This window comes from Elgaria multicarinata, chromosome 3 (assembly GCF_023053635.1).
Source record: "Elgaria multicarinata webbii isolate HBS135686 ecotype San Diego chromosome 3, rElgMul1.1.pri, whole genome shotgun sequence".
Taxonomy (NCBI): domain Eukaryota; kingdom Metazoa; phylum Chordata; class Lepidosauria; order Squamata; family Anguidae; genus Elgaria; species Elgaria multicarinata.
Genome location: NC_086173.1, coordinates 112,917,054 through 112,939,194, shown reverse-complemented (window position 1 = coordinate 112,939,194; position 22,141 = coordinate 112,917,054). Strand labels below are relative to the sequence as shown.

Below are 22,141 nucleotides of genomic sequence, written 5' to 3'. Positions count from 1 at the left end.
CGTTTTGGGGCTCCCCCTCTTTTCTGCGTGCCTGCTTGTGACAGCCTAATGCTTTCCCATGGCCATTCTGAATGACACCCCGTATTATGGCTATGCGCAAGTTGGGGGCAAGTCCAATGCAACATGTATCAAGCACAGAGTCTTAGGATGCTTGGGTTTCTAATTTCAACCTCCGTAAGCATTTTCAGCTTCATCTGATTCTTAAGGGGCTTGTGGTATCATTCCCATGTATTCCTATGACCACTTTGAAATGTAAGCCAATTGTGAGGAGAGGGTGACCGGGGGGGGGGCATTTGTAAACATGGAAATAATCTGTGACAGTTTTTGGCAACCCCCCTCCACTTATTTTGGTATTTTAAAACTGGTGCCTATGAAGCATTGTATGAAACGGCAGTCACCTTCTCTTTATTTATTCTGTTTTCTTTTTACGTTTGGAGATGATCCCTAGAAACCACTGTGTTGGGGGTCATAGGAATTGTTCCCCAAAACCACTTTGTTGGTTTGTATTTTGATTCTGTGTGGTTTTCTATGAAAACTAAATGTTTAACTCCTTTAGGTATTTTAATTTGTAGATGAACTAAACTCCTTCAATGATTTCCTATGGCCATTCGGAATGACACAATGCACTTCAATGGCCATTCGGTGTCCTTCGGTTTAGTACGTCCCTGACAAAAGTTCTGCCAACGGGGCGGGCTTGACACATTAAAAAACAAAACAAAAACCACAAGCGAAACAGAGGGTAATCACAAATCAATCGCGCTTTATTTCTGCGAAACTACTAAATCAAATAACTCCTAGGAACTGACAATTGAACTACTCACATAGCACAATGGCTTGGACTTGGGAGGGGAGAAAAGAGAAGACAATTGAAAGAAACCAGTGAGCTCCGCTGGAATACCGTGAATGTTTATATGTTTGGGGGCGGGCGAAGTGGGACTGGGGACACAAGAATGTCATTCATTCTGAGCTGGGAGGAAGCCTGGAGGTCATCTAGCCCAACCCCCTCGCGCATTGCATTCCTCACCACGAACCGAGTGGAAGAGCGGAAGGGACTAGAGAGCATTTACAGTTAAAAGAAAGAAAGAAAGAAAGAAAGAAAGAAAGAAAGAAAGAAAGAAAGAAAGAAAGAAAGAAAGAAAGAAAGAAAGGGTCCGAGCAGCAAGTCCAGCCCACTCGGGATCCCGCCTCTTTCCAGTGCCTGGCTGGTTGCTCTTTGGACTGTACAGGTGCCCCTCAGCAAAGTCCGCGTCGAAAAGTTATACGCCGGCCCACGACTGCGCGACGAGGAGTGCGTGTGCGTGTATGTGGGGTGGGGAGAGCGATCTGAACTCCGGGGTGGGGGTGGGGGACTTGTTTGGGGAGAGCAGAGGAAGCGCTGGTGCCTGCGCGAGCCAGAGGACGTGCGACGGGCTTAGGTTGTGACTAGGTGAAAGAGGCATGTAGAGGGAGGCGGCGACAGAGGGGCGGCGGCGGCGGCTAGAGCAAGTGCTGCTGCGGTGATAAAAGAGCCTGGCCGAACTTAGGCAGGACGGGGGGGGGAAGTGGGGGCGGGAGAGAGAGAGAGAGAGAAGAGAACATTCGGTAAGGCGGGAATGACGCGGGGGGAGAAGAGCTAGCCGAACAAAGGAGGGGGAGGGGGCAGTTGCCACAGAAACGCGCTCTGTCTTCCGCCCACTTTTAAAAGTTCCTCTGTTCTGGCAGCGGCCCTGCGCTCAGGCTCTTTGCGAGAGCAGCCAGCCCTAATCCTAAAGCCACGGGGACGTGGCACCTCTGATTCCCGCCCCTTAGGGTCCCAGTGACATGTGCCTGGCAATGAGGCAAGGCAGGGGCCTTCTCCATGCCACTGAAATGTGTTCCGTTTTGAGGGATGCCCCTCATTTATAATTGTTTTTTAGGTGACTCCCGATAGTTTTGCAGGCCCCTTATTCTCACCACTGACATATTCTGTGCTTCTTGGTTTGCCTACTTCCACAGGCCGTCATTAATGTCACTTATATAAATGCAATTTAAGATGCGTGTCTAATGCTTAAAATATTGATCTAAATGTTTTTAAAAGTGACTGTAGCCCCCCTTCAAACGTTAAATGGAAAGGTAAGATATTAAGTGCATAAATCGCCACTGTCCCCCAACCCCTGGATGTCCCCACATTATTATTATTATTATTATTATTATTATTATTATTTATTTATTTATTTATTTATATAGCACCATCAATGTACATGGTGCTGTACAGAGTAAAACAGTAAATAGCAAGACCCTGCCGCATAGGCTTACAATCCAGGGCACTGTGGCAAAATGAAATGGCATCTACAGCTTGCTGCCCCGGTGCTGATGCCCAGTCAAGATAAGGGCCCCCTGAGGAAGCCTATGTGTGGGCCACTGCTTGTGTGTAGGTTTCCATGTGATCGGCTGTGTTAAGGCCTTATGTGTGAGCAGCTGCTCTTGTAGGCCAGTGATGTGCCAGACACAGGAGTGGAGTCAGTAGTATGGTGGGCCTGCTTCATAGTCATTGCATAGAGCATGTGATTAATCAGTGAAGGAGTGGGTGGGTTCTTGACTTTGATTTTAATCTATACTTCTTAAATGAAATATCAGGAAGAAGTGTCCAAAGTGGGGGTGGGGAGGGGAGGATGGTTTTGAAGGAAGTGTAGTGGTTTCAGAGTAGAACAAAAAAAAAAAAAAAAAAAGGAAGTGAGAGACTCAGTAATGGGTGTTTCCAAACAAGGCTTTCATGGAATGTTATGGGAGGTCCAGACAGCATCTTCCAGTTGTAGCCCTCCCATGTTTTCCCACCACTGCTTTCATCTTTTTCCTTACCGCAGAAAATCCGCTAAGGAGAAAAGACAGAATTGCTGCACAGTGACTTCCAATTGGTAGCTCTAAGAGCCCTTCAGCTGTAAGCACCCAATGTCTGCCTGAAACAAAGCGGGATGGCATTCAAGCCCTCCACTTTGAGCACTGAATAAAAAGTAGTGTTGAAAACAGTTCAGCTAAGTGATGCCAGGTAACAGGGATGTAATGCTAGGCATACTAAGACTGAAGGCTTCTTTGCCTTCCTCAGTTAGGAACTGCAAATATCTTCTTTAACTTTCTGTCAGTACAGATAGAAATTCTCAGAGCAAACACAGCTCTTAGCAGGAACGCTGCAAAGGATTAAGATTATTCAAAAAGTATTGTTACTCTTCCTTTTGAATTTTAACGTGTATCCATATTCAGCTCCTGAAGAAGGGTTGTATATCCGAAACATTGAGCTTTTTCGATTCATCATTAAAGATACATGCTTTTCATAGCACCAGAGAACGTCTCTCCTCCCTTTCTTTAACTTTCTAGAAAACCAGGAAGTTGTAGCCTTGTGAAAGTGTTCTCACTTTGAAATCCCTAGCTCTCTCAGAGTACTACAATATCTAGATTGCTGTTAAGGTAATCAAGTCCCAAAATGATAGTTGCAGTCACCGGGACACAGATGCTTCATTCTTTATTATGCAACCAGTTCCTCTCTTCCCCCATATCACAATGTTTTGCCTTCAAAAGGATCCTCACTGCATACAACTTCTGCCTCAGTGAGTAATCTGCACATAATTTAAAATATCTATGTTAATATGCTGGTACAAAAGAATTAAAAGCCAATGCTAATTTTATCAGTAGGGTAGCTCTGAAACTATTTTGCTTCCACTCCAATAGAATAGCTGAAAATTATGATTAAGAGTCACTGTTTTTGTTTTTTTTCCTTTTCTAGGTCAATTGACCCTGGATTGTTTGGTACAGAAGAGATATAGAGCAAAACATGTCATATTTAATCAAAGGCGTTCAGAAATACGGGTTTGCCAGTCAAACGCACAGCATAGGAGATTTCTTAATTAAAAAATGTATACTGAAGGGTTCAAAACCTTTCCATGGACAAACAATGAGAACTTCACAGGCATTTTCTCAAGTTCATTCAGAAAACATGGACTCTTTCAGTTATGTAATTGTTGGAGCTGGATCTGCAGGGTGTGTGTTAGCCAACCGATTGTCTGAAGATTCTCACAGCACTGTTAAACTGCTAGAAGCAGGGCCGAAAGATACTCTTTTCGACAGCAAACTATTACTGTGGAAGATTCACATGCCTGCTGCATTAACTTACAACCTATGTGATGAGAAATATAACTGGTATTACCATACAACACCTCAAAAGCACATGGATAATCGAGTTATGTACTGGCCCAGAGGAAGAGTCTGGGGTGGCTCCTCCTCCCTCAATGCCATGGTGTACATTCGGGGCCATGCAGAAGATTATAACAGGTGGAGTAAAGAAGGGGCAGTTGGATGGGATTATGAACATTGTTTGCCTTATTTTAAAAAAGCACAGGCTCACGAGCTGGGTGCTGATCTTTATCGAGGTGGGCATGGTCCACTTCATGTCTCAAGGGGGAAAACAAAAAACCCTCTTCATTGTGCATTTTTGGAGGCAGCTCAACAAGCTGGGTACCCTTTCACAGAGGATATGAATGGTTTTCAACAAGAAGGCTTTGGCTGGATGGATATGACAATACACAAAGGTTAGCCTTAAAATGTTTTATTTGGAATCTGCTTAAGTTACCAAACAATTATTGTTCTGTATAGATTATCACAATGATTTTGAAACAGAGTTCTGGGAATCCCCGGCATTCCTTTGCAGTTTATCAAGGATTTCTTAATAATAAGATCAGTAAAGAACAGCACACTTGCATGAAAGGCTGCTAGCCCTTCCTGCAAGTCTTTCTCTCTGAGATCCCCTCCAATTCTATGATTCCATGTTGCAACCTGCATTGTAGATCTCATATTGAGAAGGAGGTTCGACTAGATGACCTGCAAGATCCCTTCCAACTCATAACATTCTATGATTCTATGTATAGCTGTAAAGGAGACTTCCCAGTCAGGCTCTCAGTTCAAGAAAGGCAATAGTGGGCTACAACAGGACTATCCAGTGCTCTGCATAAACTGACTATGCACCCTGCTAGGTGTCTCAGTGTCTGCTACAGCTCACAGGAGTTCGATAATGTTAGGGAAAATGTTTCCCAAGTAAAGAATGTTTGAAAACTCCTGGCCCATCAGAATGCCACAACGCTTTTCATTTCAATTAAGGGAACAGTTGCCTTAACTGGATGTTTGACTGTGATTTTTATGTCAATGAATGTATGATTGTGGAAAAAGTATCTCATGTATATGGGGAGCCTAATGCACCATATTTCAGCCTCAACAATCAATGGCCATGCTGGCTATTAATTATGATAATTGCAGGCCAACACATCTGGAGGGTGCTAGGTTGGTGAAAGTTGCTGTATTTGTTTATGTACTCTTTCTGGGACATGGAATCCCTGTCAAATGGGCAGGTCTAAGTTTGGGTAAATTAATGCAGGAGCCTGGGGAATAGGGGAAATGCAGCTTCCACCAGCAATGATGAACCTGAATAATTCAACCATTCCCTCTTGCTCACCCCAACACTTTCTCTCCCCTTCCCCTCGCAACACCTGTGCCAAGCTGAGCATTACAAATGCCGAGCTGGGCATCGCAAGGCTGAACAGGAGGTCCTGCTAAACCTTGGCTGGAAGCCCAAAACCGATGTGATAATGTGTTGTGGGCCGAAGTGAGCGAATATAATTATGGTGCTATAATTTATATGTCCTAAAATTCCAGCCCTCTTTCTATGATTGTAAAGTAGGTAATAATGATTATACTCTAGAGCAGTGTTTTTCAACTGTTTTTTAGTTGAGGAAGCCCTTTAACATGTCATGATATCCTGCCCTCCAAAGGGAAACAAAAACATAGTAAAAATTCATACTACATAATTTATTTAACAATTACAAAAATCAAAGGCAAGCATGCATACTAATAAATGATTATAATTTGGAATATTCTTCAAGATCATTAGACAACTGGAAAATTTGGAGTTTTATAAATGAAATTATGAGAGTTCATTAATTTTTAAATGTGAAACGTTTGTCTGATGACTATAATACATTTCTTTCGTTCTTGGTTGATTGTCATTGAGCTCACTCATAGTTCTTCAGCAGACAAGTCGTTCTCTTTAATATTAAGGTTTCTTACACTCCAGAACCCAATTGGAATATTATTTCCCCGCCATAGAAGCCTAACTAAAAAAATACATCAGAACAAGAAAGAAGGTTGTGAGATGTGTCATGAGATTAAAGCTAGCCACCTGTTATTCATGGATATTCTCACTCTCCGAGTAACAAGCTGGCACAAGATGGGAAAATGAAGTGTCTGAGGTGGGAGGTTGTAAAATTTCGTAGAATTTGGGTTGTTTTTGGAACTGTTATGGGAAAACACTGCTCCAATAGAGAAGCTTCAGTGGAGGCAGCTGATGCCCACTGAGAGTGGAAAGCAGGGTCACCAGAAGCAGAGCCAAGGGAGAATGATTTATTTATGCATTTATTTATTACACTTCTATACCGCCCAATAGCCGAAGCTCTCTGGGGGGTTCCCAACAATTAAAACCATCAGTACCCCGCCTGCCCTCTCTCAGTCCTCCTGCTTGTATCCCATCACCCCTTGCTGTGGAAAATATAGCCCATCAGCCCTCACTCTCCGGCAATGTTACCAACCTTCCCCGATTGGTCTGTTTTTGTCCGTGGGCATTCCCTTCTCCCTCCACTCCCTGCCTGGGTTTCCATCACCTAATCACAGCTGCCCTGAAAAGGGGGTGAGGCTCATAACCCCGCAAGGACTTGCAGGATCATGCACAAACTTTGTACATAGCAACCCCAGGTCAAGAGTCCTCTGTCTCATCCTGGAAAGCCACCAGAAGTAAACATAAATGGGGAAAAAGAAAGGGGGCATCTGACTCAAATAAACCCTTGGAAGTTTTCAGTACCAGGACAGAGTTAAATACCACGCAACCCCTAATGTGATACACCACAATTCCAAAGGGAAAGCCCATGCAGCCCCAGCTGCACAACTGTGACCATGTTTGACAGTTGGCTAGCCTGCCGTCAGAAGGTTGGGGCGCGATTGAGCTATGTGCGCAATCAATTGCTAGGCAGATGTTGGAATAGAGTTCTGCTGGCTCGAATAGAGCAGCAGCCATGACTTTACCACTCTTGCCAAGCAACTCTGTAGCCAACAAAAATGACCTGTGGTGCCCGACCACGACACAATAACCAATGATCGTTTAAATAACCCAATCTGCACACCGTGGGTTATTTGGCCAAAATAACCCACTGTGGTTAAAGAAAATCCCACCAGACAACACGAGAACCCACAATGGGTTATCAAACAGCTCAACATTCTAACTCCCCCCTCTCTCACAAACTTACCATTTCCAGTAATAGAAAGGATTTGTTTAAGCAAATCAAGCCCACAACCAAACAAAGTATTTATACAAATAACATAATAAAACACCATTTCATCACAGTAGTCATTACATGTAAGCACTTCTTTTCTTTGGCAAGGCATTAGATACGTAGCCCATTGCATTGCAACTCCAGCTGGACTAAAATAATCCCTCGTTAAGTGATCAACGATGTCAGCTCTGACAGCTGTCGGAATGGAAGGGGAGCCTGGATTGGACTCTGAGAATACAGCAAGAGACAGACGCGTGTCGTGTTGCCTTTGTGGTTCTATAGTCTGAGGCAGGTACTGTGGGCAGAACTGCAAGAACTAGATACGAGCAATTCACACCTTAACCTTCAGCAGCTTCTTGCATATATTGTGTGGAAAGTGTGTGTTAAGCTGCCATGAGGCCCAGTATTAGGGAAAAGGCATCATCATCATAATCATTTCTGTGGCTGGTTCAATAGATCACCAGTTGCTGTACTGGGATGAACATTTCAAAGGAGAATATAGAATAACAACAGAACAAGAAAGTTGTTGGTATAGCACTGAAAACATATATTATTTGACTTGCTGCTGCCATTAAATGAAAGTTTATATTTTGAAGGTCAAAGATGGAGCACAGCTAGTGCTTACCTCCGCCCTGTGTTATCACGTCCAAACCTGTCAGCAGAAGACAGTACACTTGTAACGAAAATTTTGTTTGAAGGGACCAAAGCCATTGGCATTGAATACATTAAAAATGGAGAAAAGAAAAAGGTAAGAAATGTTCTCTCCAGAGAATCAAATATTTGAAAAGGAAATAGACATAAAAGTTAAATGTTATTACATCAGAGTTATAGCAAGGCTACTGTACTGTTGGAAGTAGGGTGACCATATGAAAAGGAGGACAGGGCTCCTGTATCTTTAACTGTAATGTAGAAAAGGGAATTTCAGCAGGTGTCAATTGAAGAGGGTGAAATTCTCTCTTCATCAACACAGTTAAAGCTGCAGAAGCCCTGCCCTCTTTTGTATCTGGCCACTCTACTATAGCTAGTGTAGCTTTAATTGTTGTGATAAAGAGGGAATTTCACCCACTTCAATTGACACTTGTTGCAATTCCCTTTTCTACGTTACTGTTAAAGATACAGGAGTCCTGTCCTCCTTTTCACATGGTCACCCTAGTTGGAAGTAGAAGCATTCGAACACATGAAATTGAAGCGGAAACCCCAGGTGATACATTCATCCAGATGCACTGCTGAAATAGTGTGATCGAGAAGTAGTGCGAGCCCCTCCACTCCACACTGCAGAGAGCCTCTAGTATGAGTGGGGCCATTGGTGTAAGAACAAAGGAAGACAGTACAATGTTGCAATAGTTCATTTTAGAGAGATAAAACACACCATTAGTCACTAAGATTTATATCTCCAAATGGCTGTTGTTAGTCATCTAAAGAGCAACCAAATAATATCTTGTTTGATCTGCAGAATGTGCATTCTCTTTGTCATTTAAATGGTTCTTTCCCTTAATGCTGCAGGACAAAAGTTGATGTTAATGAGGTTTAAGGCACTGTTGTTTTGGCATAGCATTCAATTAATTCAGTCAGTCTGGTTATCGTTAGCAACTCTTTTTTCCTTTTCTTTTTATAATTGGTTTGCCTCCCTTAAATTACTTGCTCTGGAATAGCCTAGTTGACTTGGCTGCCTTTGATATTTGTGTATCATTTTGATTTTGAAAAGGTCCGTCTCAGTGGATTCCATTGATTGTGTTCACATGACATGACAACCCACCAGGGGTAAGAAGCCACTGTGGGTTGTTGTTTTCTGCAAACCTGGACTGATTCCCCGCAGGGTGGCTTGTATGTGGGCAGCAAGCCACCCTAATAACCCATGGGTTGTTGAACACATGATGGGTTGGCGTGTCATCCGAACCTGGCACTGCCAACTCATCATGGGTCACAAGCATCGGCAGAACCCTCCTGCCGCTCTTGCCGAGAGATCTCGCCCATAAGTGATTGACAGCCCCTCCAACGGTGGGGCTGTCACCTGTTCAGTAAGCCCTTTTTGGGAAGGGCTGTCACTTGTTCACTGACCTCTTTCTTATTTTTTTCTCTAGACATATGAGCAAATTGGTGCCAAAGTATTATTTTTTTCAGCCTTGGTAATGTGGAAATGTCCACGTTTAATTTATCCATTTATTTGTCAGATTTTCTAACTGTTCGAAATAGATAGGCTTGCCTTGTCTGGTACTTTGTATGCTTCAGCTGTCAAACATGCAAGGTAACTGACAAGAGGGGACTATATGTAGGCTGATTTTACAGTCTTTGACGGTTGACAGGTGGGAGGATCACCCTCTTGGTAGGATGGTGCCCACGGTTTGAAGTAGTGCCCTGGCCCTTGAGTGTGCTTTGCTTTGAATCCCCATTTGCCCGAGTCCCCAGCATGTCTTTTCATAGAGATCTACAAACCACCCCCACCCCCTTTTCACTCCCTTTGACAACTGACAATTTTTTTTATTTTTTAAAAAAGCCGGGAACTGAGTCCAGGTTCACAATTCCTGCAGAGAGGGGGGATTTGAGGGCAGACAAAATGGGTTCTGCTGCCAATTCCCTTTCGATACCTGCTGGAGGACCGAGGGGGAGAACAATCCACGATGAGCCCGATCATCTGTCGGGCTCACTTGAGTTGTTCTGATGACAACCCACACAGCCTAGCTTATTCCAGGGTGTGGGGTCGTCGTGTTGTGCAAACTCACCCATTCATTTCAATAAAGTGTGTGTTGATTTATCTAGAAATCAAGCAAGCAAAATCATGGAGAATTGCTTATTTCATATGGTAAGGATGACTGCGGAAGTCAGCATTTTCAAAAACTATTCTTTAAAAATTCACATTAAAGCCTGCCCCAGGTTAAAGTAATAATAGGTTAAAAAAAAGAGATAATAACATTTAAAAAACATTAAGGAAAGATTATTCAACAGATAAAGCAATATTAAAACTCTGTCCTCTGGTCATTTAACTCTGGGCCCTACACAGGAGCCCAAAAAGGTCCAGAGATTTTCCAAGCTTGGATTTTGGCTAGGTTCCAAGAGGAGGCAGACCAGGAGTGATTTTAACTCACACAAAAGCAGGAGCAGATAGGCCTTAAAAGTGGCACCTAATTAAAGGTAGCTGCCCTTGCATCACAACATATTTACATCCTTGTAGATAAAGATACCTGGTTGACTCAAACAGGAGCTGATCTGACCTGAGATCTCTATATACGTCTTTTAATACTGAAAAGATATTATTCAAATAGCATAGAACAAAGCAAATTGACTTTGTTTGGTCTAGGCCAGGGGTGGACAACTTGTGTGCTGACAGATGTTCTGACCTAGAACTCCCAGCATCCTTCATGCTGGCTAGAGCTTATTTATTTATTACATTTCTGATGAGACTTGAAGGCCAAAACTTCTGGAGGACTGCAACTTGCCAACCTCTCGTCTGGGCCAAGGCTTCTGCACCTCCAAAGAAAAACAGGAAAACATTCATTTTGTTTCATATCTTTATATTTATATTCTGCCTTTCTTCCATCATGGAATTCCTCAACTTGGTGAACATTGCATTTCTAGTTGGTCTCCAATGCAAGCACTGACCAGACTCAGACATGATGAGTTTCAGCAAGGTGGCTTCATCATGTCGGGAAGGACAAAGCGTACAATTGGGAATACAGTGCTCTAGATTATGACGTTTAAATACACAAGGAAAAATATTTATTAATAACAAGAACAACAACATAAGGGTGTGTGTGTGTTAATATTATTCCCACGTGAGGCAGTGGAGCTTAAATAGGATTTTCCTGCTGAAAGCTCTCTCAGAGCTGCTAGACTGTGTCCTAATCTACACCAACCAGGATATTGCACTATGAAAGTGGTATATAAAAGGCAGGAGCCTCACTACTGCTTTATGGCGGTATTGAAGTGCACTGACAACTGTTGGGGCCCATTGACACATACCGTATACCGCTTTCATAGTGCTATATCCTGCTTGGTGTAGATCTGGCTTAGGGCAGCTTTTAACATTGCTTAAAATTACAGGTCCCATTTTATTTATTACATTACGTCTTTGCCCTCACCAGCACCGTGCCAATCAAGGACTTGCTAAGCAGGAGCACTGACCATTGAAGTCGCAAGAGAGAAGTCTCCTTTTACGGGGAGAAAAGCTCTTGAGGCTAGAGGATAATCAATAGCATCACTAACTATGTGCTTTAGAACCAGTAGAACCCTTTGGTTCAAGACTAAACTTTCGAAAATAATTTATAGGCCATGAGCCAGGACCTCAAATTTAGGCCATTGGTACCACTCGGGGGATGGGTTCGAATATGATTTATTTGCAAGGTATGGATGCCTAGAGATGGAAAATATGTGATAGCAAGTCATAACTCTTTGCCTTTTGTCTGATATTATTGGATTAGCAACTATAGGTGAAAAAAATGGTTTTCATATTTTTGATAAATAGCATACAAATTCATCATAATATTTTGAAAAATAAATCTAATTCCACCATATTGATTAAATTCAATAATATTTAAAATAATTATGATTATTAATTGTAATAATAATAATATAGTCCTTATAATAATAACAATAGAACTTTATTGTATTCCTTATATATTGATAAAGATTATATGCATAATTTTTACTGACAATTTCTAATAGTAGTAGTTGTTACATCTTACATAGGCAATGTATGTTATGATTGAACATAAACACAATTTTATCATTCACATTCGTCATAATCTTCTTCTTCTGAATAGACGTCATCACTCTTTGCGTCTGTTTGATTTTCACAGCGGAGAAGTCTGCACATGTCAGTGCACTTGAGGTCATTTAGACAGCAGTTGGCAGTTAGCAGTTCCTAATGCAGTTGCAAGCTAGTAGATCTAACAGCCTGCGGTTACCAGTTGCTCTGCTCCATCTTATTTTTCCAACTTCCACCCTCTCCCAGTTGGACTAGGTGTCTGTGGATCATTCAGAAGACATCTCTTGCTTATAGCGGCTTGATAATTTGCACGTTCAGCATGTTTCTTCAGACAGTCCCTGCAAGGTGGAAGGTGATCAGTGTCTATCTCACCCTTCTTTGCCCAAAATAGGTGATATCTCAAGTCATTCACGTGATGTACCAAAGATTTTGGTGCATACACTAAGCACGAGAATTGTTCCAATTTGTCCATTAGTTCTTCAGAGAGATCCCATTTGTCTCCAACATTGCAAATGGTGTGAAAGGTGCCCATTCAAAGAATGATTCTGTTGTACTTTGCTTTATGCTTCCACACGATCTCAGTTGCTTTTGCGTAGAGAGCTTGATCCATGACCACTACAATTTTCGCCAAATGCCTTATCAGCTCTGACTGTTTCATAATTTCAGAAACAGTTGTCAACTCAGTTGCAGGGGCATTAAAGGTGGGCAAGTAGCCAATGGAATCCTGTGATACACTAACTAGGTCTCTAGTACTGATGTTAAATCCTGTCCAACTTGGTATTATCTGTGCGAGGCTCCCTTCTTGTCTTGTAACAACCCAGATTATGTTCTTATTTTGTGCAAGCTTCAATTGGGCAACACATTCCGGCATGACTTCGGTACTTGTCATCAATGGCTGAGGCCCAACTCGTTCACCAGAAACATACATGAACAATTCTTCAGTATTTGTGGTGGTGGATGATATGGCCATGATGTTGATGTCAAGTTTGTTTTAATCATTGTTCTTATGTGCAATGATGTTTTATCAATGATCTTGTTCATGTCTGTTGCCTTAACCTTTAAAACTTATAATTCTCTTTTCAAACTCTGGTTTTCTCTTACAACGTCCTGTAGCATGACACTATCAGGTTGGGCCAATAATTTTCCTTGGTTGTTTGGGAATTTTCTTCTAATATGCTTCTTGGTTGATTCATCTATTCCCTGTATTCCTCTGCGTGTCACGAGGATTTCAAGTCTTTCAGTGAGAGTCGTCACACGTATAACCTCTTTTTTAGGAATAATCTCAGTTCTAATGTATTGAAATAGTTCATCATATGCTTCATCTCTCATAATTTTGTAGTGATCATCGGTTTGAATGCTAGATGCATGATATTCCTCCTTTGCTTTAACCCTTGTATAGTTCTTATAACAAGATGCATGATAATGGGCTTCTGCAGCCACTATGTCCCTACTACAAACTGCTAAGATCTTTGAATCACAATTAATAGTTGCGCACTCTCGAAGCCTTTTGCCAACTCTAAGCTCTGTGGCCTTGATTAATTTCTCATGCATTGATGTTCCCTTGTAGCATTTTATCTTTCCACAAAACATACATTCTTCAGCATACATGTTTGACTTTAATGATGTTCTTCTGTTTAAGCATTTACTCGTGCACTCACTCATTCCAGCATCATCACTGACACTTGCTTCAGCTTTTCGCTTAATACTCTGTACATCGCTCTTCATAGTAAACAGGCTCCTGCACTTCCTGTGGTAAAATACTTTGGGAACTGTGTTGCTTTCCACATTTCTCGCAATGTCTGTGTAATGTGATTCCGTACTTGAGCTGCCCCTAACAGAGTTTTCCATGATGAGTAGTCCTGTAGGCTTGTCAGTGTATCTCCAGGTTGGACATTTGACCATAAATGAATTATACACTGGGGATCAGAGGGACAGGATGTGCTTGTTTCAGTCTTCTTCATGATGCTGCATAGTCATTCACCACAGGCTCTGAACAAAAAAACCCACCAATATCTAAAACATTTATATATTTTAATTGGTGTAATTATTATAATCATAATTATTATAATTATTAATTTATATAATCAGAATTGCTGTAATTGTTATATTTAATAATAAAAGTCACAATATTAAACATTATCAAAAATTTCCATTTGCATCAAAGTATCTTGGGAGTGGAGTGGTAACACACAAAAGGCAAAGAGTTATGACTTGCTATCATATATTTTCCATCTCTAGGCATCCATACCTTGCCAAAAAATCATATTCGAACCCATCCCCCCAAGTGGTACCCATAACATGGTCAGCTCAAGGCCTATTATGCAGACAGTGCAAAAAAGATTAGGAAATCAGATTAGTCCTGCTCTTCAGAAAATAGCTGCACAGTTGTCACCCATAATAGGATAGCTTACTCAAAGAGTAATGATACAATGGATGTTAAACAGTTATCTCAGACTTTTTGTTGTTTATTCGTTCAGTAGTTTCAGACTCTTCGTGACTTCATGGACCAGCCCACGCCAGAGCTTTCTGTCGGCCGTTGCCACCCCTAGCTCTCCCAAGGTCAAGTCTGTCACCTGCAGAATATCATCCATCCATCTTGCCCTTGGTCGGCCCCTCTTCCTTTTGCCTTCCACTTTCCCTAGCATCAGCCTCTTCTCCAGGGTATCCTGTCTTCTCATTATGTGGCCAAAGTACTTCAGTTTTGCCTTTAATACCATTCCCTCAAGTGAGCAGTCTGGCTTTATTTCCTGGAGTTGTCTAGAATTCAGAAAATCCTCATGCAATTAGTGTGGAAATTGCTACATATATGACGCAGCTGTTCCTGAAAAGGCTCTTTTAAATACTTATTTTGTTCAATCGAAATTGTCTATTTGGTTTTCTAAGTCTAGTTTTCTTTTATTTCAGGTTTTTGCTAGTAAAGAAGTTATTTTAAGTGGAGGTGCCATAAATTCCCCACAGCTACTTATGCTGTCTGGAGTTGGACATTCAGATGATCTAAAAAAATTAGGAATCCCTGTTGTCTGCCATCTTTCAGGTCTGTATGTAATAATACATATGTAATAATAATACATATGTAATAATACAGGTTTATGATGTAGTAATAATATGTAATAATAATGATTGGACGGAATCTAGATCTGTTTGCACTGATGATGGCATGTTTGCTTATTTATAAATATACTTTTTATATAATAAGTGGATGGGTTTTTGTCATTTCTACTAGGAGTTGGACAGAATCTTCAAGATCATTTAGAAGTGTACATACAGCAGAAGTGCACTCAACCTGTAACACTGTATAAATCACAAAAGCCTCTTCAAATGATCAAGATTGGTCTTGAATGGTTTTGGAAATTTACAGGTATAATATAAAAGTATGTCTTGTGATGCTCTTATTTTGATAGGGATATCAAACTGGCTTTTAAAATAAAAAAATAGTGCACCTCCTTAGGAATTAATGTGCCTCTGAGTACTGTGAATGGAGAGAACCTTTGATTAATGAAGAAACTGTGGCTTGGATCCTGATTTAGGTGTATGCAGTGGGGTTGGTGGAAGTTCCCTCTTCCCAATGGCAGCCTCTCCAGCCCTCTGAAAATGCTACATAGAGAGTTGGAGTGGGGGGGTCACTGCTGAATGAGATATGCTGTGATGCAAGAGGCTGGAGGGGGAGGAGGATCCCTGAAAATCAGATGGAAGCACCTTCATCAGTACTAAAATCTGCACAGTAATACTGACTTTCCTTGCATAGTTATGCTGAAATAATATATGTGAAACGAACACTGAAGAGTGATGTATATACATGCTATGCATTGCTAAAATGTCTGTGCTCCACCATACCTTGGAAAGAGGAGATTGATCTTTTTTTGGTACTTGAGTTCACTGCGTAGCCAGAATCTATTTGAGTTCTTTCTTTCTTTCTTTCTTTCTTTCTCTGAATCTGAAAGAATTCTCCCTGACTTTCCGCATCAGTCTTGCCATACCTCCTCACACACTTGTTGAATTCATTGACCATTTCCCTGTCCTTCCATCCATACTTGAACCCCCAGCATACAAAGGAACAAAGTATCCTTCAAAATCTCCGAAAGGATATTGTCAGCAATTTGCTTTCCTTCCGCGGTGTTTACAAATTTCCACAGCCGTCTGCAAACGTCCATTGCTGCTAAACTCCTTGCACCAAAGAGTAAGTTCACAGCAATGGAAACTCCTTAGGGCCCCACAACTTGCTTTCACCACCAACAAAAACATTTCGGGGGGAAGTTCAAAGAGCAGTGTCAGTGCCGTATCACAAGGCACCATGTTAGGTCAGCCTTGCAAATTGGCATGCTGGCAAAAACGTTTTGCATTTAAGCAGATAAGTAATCAAACACTGTGGGAAGGCTGTGTTTCATTAGTGATATGTTTTTGAGTGAAATCTTCCTCCTGATAAAGCCTTCAGGAAGTTTGCTGTCACGCACTCCTTTCAGATGGGTAACAGAGCGTATCATTTGGCCTTAACATACCATCCCTGTTCCAACATGTGGTTACCTTTTTGCCTTGCTATGGGATGCTGTGAGCATTAACAGTTTTCAGGAAGGAGCCTGCGCTATTTGTTGCTTGTTTTCCTTTTTCAGTTTTAAAATTATGTAATTATAAATGAGACATGCTTGGTGCAGCCCAACAAAGTTATGCCCTATGGCTGAATGCAACATGACGTAGCTGCAACTGCCTTTTCCTGAATTGTGGCCAGCATATTTTGCAGAGTGTGATATAGGATGCTATGATTATGAATTTTTAAATTCCCAATCTTCTGCGTGCTTTCTGAATCTGCTCTTCAGGTGATGGAGCCACTGCCCACTTAGAGACTGGTGGATTTATCAGAAGTCGAGCAGGAGTTTCTCACCCAGATATTCAGATTCATTTCCTCCCTTCTCAGGTGATTGACCATGGGCGTGTTGCTTCTCAGTTGGAAGCGTACCAGGTGAGCAGTACAAGAACGCCAATCACTGTGCGGAAGTGCTTAGCTGTATCAAAACTTGTGCTGGAACAGTTTCACTTTACCTGCAGCAAGAAGTTTAAAAAACAGATTGTGTCCTTGGAAAGTCGCAACCATACTTGGAATACTGTGTACAGTTCTGGTAACCGCATCTAAGAAAGGATATTGTAGAGCTGGAAAAAGTGCAGAAAAGGACAACTAAATGATCAACAGGCTAGAGCAACTCCCCTATGAGAAAAGGCTACTACAGCGTGTGGGACTGTTTAGCTTAGGAAAAAAGCGAAGAAGGGAAGATATGTATGTTATGGAGAAAGTGGATGGAGAGACATTTTCTTCCCTCTCTTGTAATACTAGAACCATGAAGCTGATTGCTGAGAGATTCAGGACAGATAAAAGGAAGTCGTTCTTCACACTTTGCATAGTTAAATGATGGAATTCGCTGCCACAAGACGTAGTATTAGCTACCAATTTGGTTAACTTCAAAAGGGGATGAGAAAAATGGATGAAGGATAAATCTATCAATGCTACTTGTTATATGCAGCATGCCTATATAAACTGGCTGCTGGGAACATGACTGGGAGGATGCTATTGCACATGTCCTATTTTCCTGTAGAGGTTGTGAGCTCTCCCATACTAGAGGCATTCAGGGGGCAGCTGGACAGCCATCTGTCAGGTATGCTTTACTATGGATTCCTGCATTGTTCAGGGGGTTGGCCCCTTATAGGCCCCTTTCAACTCTACTATTCTATGATTCTATGATTGTGAGTTTCTCACAAGTGGCTGGTTGGTCACTGTGTGAACAGAATGCTGGACAAGGTGGACCTTGGTCTGATCCAGCATGACTCTTCTTATGTTCTTATCTTATCAGTACATTATTAAATACATGCTAGAAAACTTCTGTAACAACTAAATTAGCATCTTGGCATTTTAAAATAAAGTATTTGTGAATCTCTTGGTGATTCTAGTTTATTTTCCTGGCTTGTTAACTGACACTAAGCCAGAGTTCCCAGGTTTGCATGTAATGGGGAATTCTGGCTCAATACAATTGAAGAGCTTTGCTCTGGTTTATGAAACCTGGAATGATTGTCCTAACAAGGCTATACTGTGTGAATAACTTACAAATATTTTTCAGGTACATATTGGCCCCATGCGAAGTACCAGCATAGGATGGCTAAAGCTGAAAAGTACAGACCCTAGAGAGCATCCCATACTAGAACCCAACTATTTGTCAACAGGTAAATTTAGAATTATCTCTGTTCTGTTCTTTGTCTTTTTCAGGTTTTGGATGAAAACCCACTATCAGTAACTCAGTGCTGTTGTACTCATCTGTAGACACAAAGTGTTGCTGGCAGGCAATACTGGGCTCATCTACACCAAGCAGGATATTCCACTATGAAAGCAATATATAAAAAGCAGGAGCCCCATTGCTGCTTTGTAGTGGTATTGAAGTGCACCACAGGATCTACACTACTGCTTTATAGTGGTACTGAAGTGCACCAACAACTGTTCGGGCCCATGAAACATCTACACCAAGCAGGATATAACACTATGAAAGCAGTAAGATCGCTGTATATGGTATGTGTCAATGGGCCCCAACAGTTGTCGGTGCACTTCAATACCATTATAAAGCAGTAGTGCGGCTCCTGCCTTTTATATACCGCTTTCATAGTGGAATATCTTGCTTGGTGTAGATGAGCACACTGTCTTCTATTTCCTTTTCCTTTATCTCTTCCTGTTCCATCCATCCAAAATTGTCAGGTGTGGCAGAGTGATTACATATAATCTGTTAAGTGCTCACTTCCCTCAGATTTGTAAAGTGGCTTCAGGCAAGTATGTTTAAATGATTAGATGATGAAAATGATTAAGTTTCTAATTACCAAGTTGGTGGAACCGCAATAGAACCAAATGACCTAAAGCCGCGGAGGAGGACCTTTTTTAAGTCAAGGGCTAAATTCCAATTTGGGAAAGGTCTTGGGTCTGAATTCCATCAGTGAGCAGGGTCCAAAGGCTAAGTCGGCAGGGCCAAAATGTAATTCTTACTGATTGTAAGCAGGACAAGGTGCTGCATGTCTACTCAGAAGTAAGCAGGGAAAGCCTCTGCATGTCTACTCAGAAGTAAGCATGAGCATCATGTTTACTCAGAAGTAAGCAGGGGAAACCTTTGTATGTCTACTCAGAAGTAAGCATGAGCATCATGTTTACTCAGAAGTAAGCAGGGGAAACCTTTGTATGTCTACTCAGAAGTAAGCATGAGCATTATGTCTACTCAGAAGTAAACAGGGAAAGCCTCTGCATGTCTGCTTAGAAGTAAGCAGAGCAATACTCTGTGTGTCCATTCAGAAGTTAAGCAGGGCAAACCTCTGCAAGACAAGCTTCAGAGGTAATCATGATTGAATTGTTCAGCAGCTTCCTCCCTAGGTCCTGCCCCCTCTCCCCAGCATGGGAAAGTACTTATCTCTGATCTGCAGTTGACTGGAGATAAGAACTTTGCTCTGCTGAGTGCTGAGAAAGGAGCCCTTTTTCAGTGCTTACTAGGGTCATTGCCTATATGTAATAAGCAGACAGAAGTATTGCATAGTATTGGATATCATGCTGAGAAATCATTGCCTTTTTCTTTCTTGTTTACAGAAATAGATGTCTGGGAATTTCGTCAGTGTGTGAAGTTAGCTAGAGATTTATTTGTTCAGGACGCCTTTGACAAATTCCGTGGACCTGAAATTCAGCCAGGAAACCATGTTCAGTCTGATGAAGAAATAGATGCTTTCATAAGGCAAAAGGCTGATAGTGCCTACCATCCTTCGTGCACTTGTAAAATGGGACAGAGTTCTGATGCTTCTGCTGTGGTTGATCCTCAGACCAAAGTTATAGGAATTGAAAACCTAAGAGTTGTTGATGCTTCAATAATGCCTAGTATAGCCAGTGGGAATTTAAATGCCCCAACCATCATGGTAGCAGAGAAAGCTGCTGATATAATCAAGGGACTGCCATCACTTCAAGAGGAAAATGTTCCTGTATATAAGCCACAAAGTTTGGAAACGCAGCGTTAAGCACCTGCGATTTTTTCTCCAGCATACAGAAGTTTGTCTGGAATTTGCCTTTACTTTTACTATGAGAATAAGTATCAAAAAGTATTTCTTTTAATATACCTATGTGAAATTCCTTTATAATAATATTGAATTGAAAATCCACTTTCAATTATAAATACTCAAGAAAAAAAATTAGATGTGTCATGGAAAGCATTGGCTGCAACCTCTAGTAATAACAGGTGACCATGTTGTCCCCAAAACTACTGAGTAACAACATGGCTGATAGACCTAGATATTTATTAATTTGTATAGTAGGATCTTAAGATGGAATTGACCTCAGATCTTGAATAGTCCTTTAAGTAGCTGGATAAACAATTGTGAACTAGTTAAGGTATAGTTTATGACCTTTTGGCCTTACACTATAACAAGTGGATTTTTGTATGTGGTTTCTTCAGACAATTAAAATTGTATTAATTGTCCAATACCAACAGTACACTCTAGAAAAACGTAATCACGAGAAAGTTCCTTTGAAAGTCACAGAATGGGATTTATCCTATCTTAATCCCTATTGTGGTTCTTAGTTCCAATGTTGGATTGTGACCCAAATGTCTTTCTCCTTATTTAAGCAATAGTCTCCATACTGATTCATGTACACAATATGGCTGATTTTAGGCAAGTGATCTCAGATACTTTTAATTCTATATTCAGCTGAATATTTTCTGATGTCATGATTATGGACGAGAGTGGCTAATGTAATTTAGCAGCTGCACAGAAAAGTAATGTATACAGAAGCAGAAAAGTAGGAAAATGTCTCATGAATGAACAATAGGAACAACAGGTTACCTAATGGCTACATGTTGCAAAGAGTATCAAATGGCAAATAAGTTGTGGAGGCCATTGCAATTGCTATAAACCTGAGGGTCAGAAACCTGTCATTATGCTTCCGTTAACAGGCTCTCATGTACAGGCTGGTGTATGCAACACACTACACAAGATTTAGTAGCTCAATCATTTACGATAGAAATGCAAATTTTATTTATTTATTTATTGCATTTATATCCTGCCTTTTTTCCCCTCCAAGGAACCCAAGGTGGCGTACATAATCTTCCTCCTCTCCATTGTATCCTCACAACAACAACCCTGTGAGGTAGGCTGGGCTGAGAGTCTGTGACTAGCCCAAAGTCACCCAGTGGGCTTCCATGGCCAAGTGAGGACTAGAACCCGGATCTCCCAACTCCCAGTCCAACACTTTAGCCACTATACCACACTGGCTCCCTTAACCTGCTTTGTGACAGTTTACATGGCAGTGAAGTCAATTCAAGAATATAGTCAATTAAAAGCAAAGAAGAGACACCTGGAGATAATCAAAGACTCTTTCTGGAAGGGGTAGCATTGTTACTTCATGCAAAAAGCCTAATTAGCATAATTACCCTTGTCGGGTGTGGGTTGTTATGACTCCGAGCCAGCAAGGGTGGCTGGGGTGGTTTGCAGACCACCCTGAAACCCTAGAACAAGCCAACCTGATTGAACTTGTGAAAGATGGTGCTGTGCTCGTGCACGGACTGTGGACATCTGGCCAGCTACGGTGAGAACCAAATGCAGTGTTCCCCAACCTGGTGTTCCAGATGTTTTTACCATAACATCCAGAATTTCTGACCACTGGCCATATTTTCTGGGATTGATGTGAGTTGAAGTCCAAAATACCTGGTGGCTACCATGTTGGGGAAGGCTGTACTAGATAGGCGTTTGGGCTGATCCAGCATAGCTCTTGTTATGTTCTTCAGAAGCAGTTGAGGGAGTGCACCTCAGCAGAAGTGAGCGCTTGATGCTGCAGTTGAATGTCTGAAACTGACTTTATTGAAAAGATTTTGTGTTTGAGCCGGTGTGAAGTGATGCAAAAATCAAGATGTCTCTGATGTTTGATCTGTCATGGGGTAGTTACACTGTTGTAGTATCAAGGGGAAAACCTGCATGGGTGAACCAGCCCTGCTGAATCAACGTACATTTACTCTGGAAACGTATGTGCATCTGAATCATCCTTGCTGGGGAGACCCAAACAACGGTCTCTGTTTACTTTGATACCGCTTTTATAAAGTCAAGGACTTCAATTACTCTATCATTA

At 41.5% G+C, this 22,141-nt stretch overlaps 1 protein-coding gene across 6 annotated transcripts; it reads left to right on the top strand.

Moving 5' to 3' along the window:
• Positions 1-1,151: 1,151 nt before the first annotated feature.
• CHDH (choline dehydrogenase) lies at positions 1,152-21,171 on the top strand. Of its 6 annotated transcripts, none has more exons than XM_063121279.1 (8): positions 1,152-1,226; positions 3,737-4,538; positions 7,919-8,070; positions 14,929-15,058; positions 15,248-15,382; positions 16,836-16,978; positions 18,126-18,228; positions 19,622-21,171. In XM_063121279.1, exons 2-8 carry the CDS (start codon positions 3,785-3,787, stop codon positions 20,038-20,040), a joined length of 1,836 nt encoding a protein of 611 aa, XP_062977349.1. In that variant the 5' UTR covers positions 1,152-1,226; positions 3,737-3,784; the 3' UTR covers positions 20,041-21,171. The 6 variants fall into 6 exon arrangements, with proteins under 6 accessions (XP_062977349.1, XP_062977346.1, XP_062977345.1 ...); XM_063121276.1 differs by having other exon boundaries at positions 1,213-1,288; XM_063121275.1 differs by having other exon boundaries at positions 1,213-1,294.
• Positions 21,172-22,141: the final 970 nt, after the last annotated feature.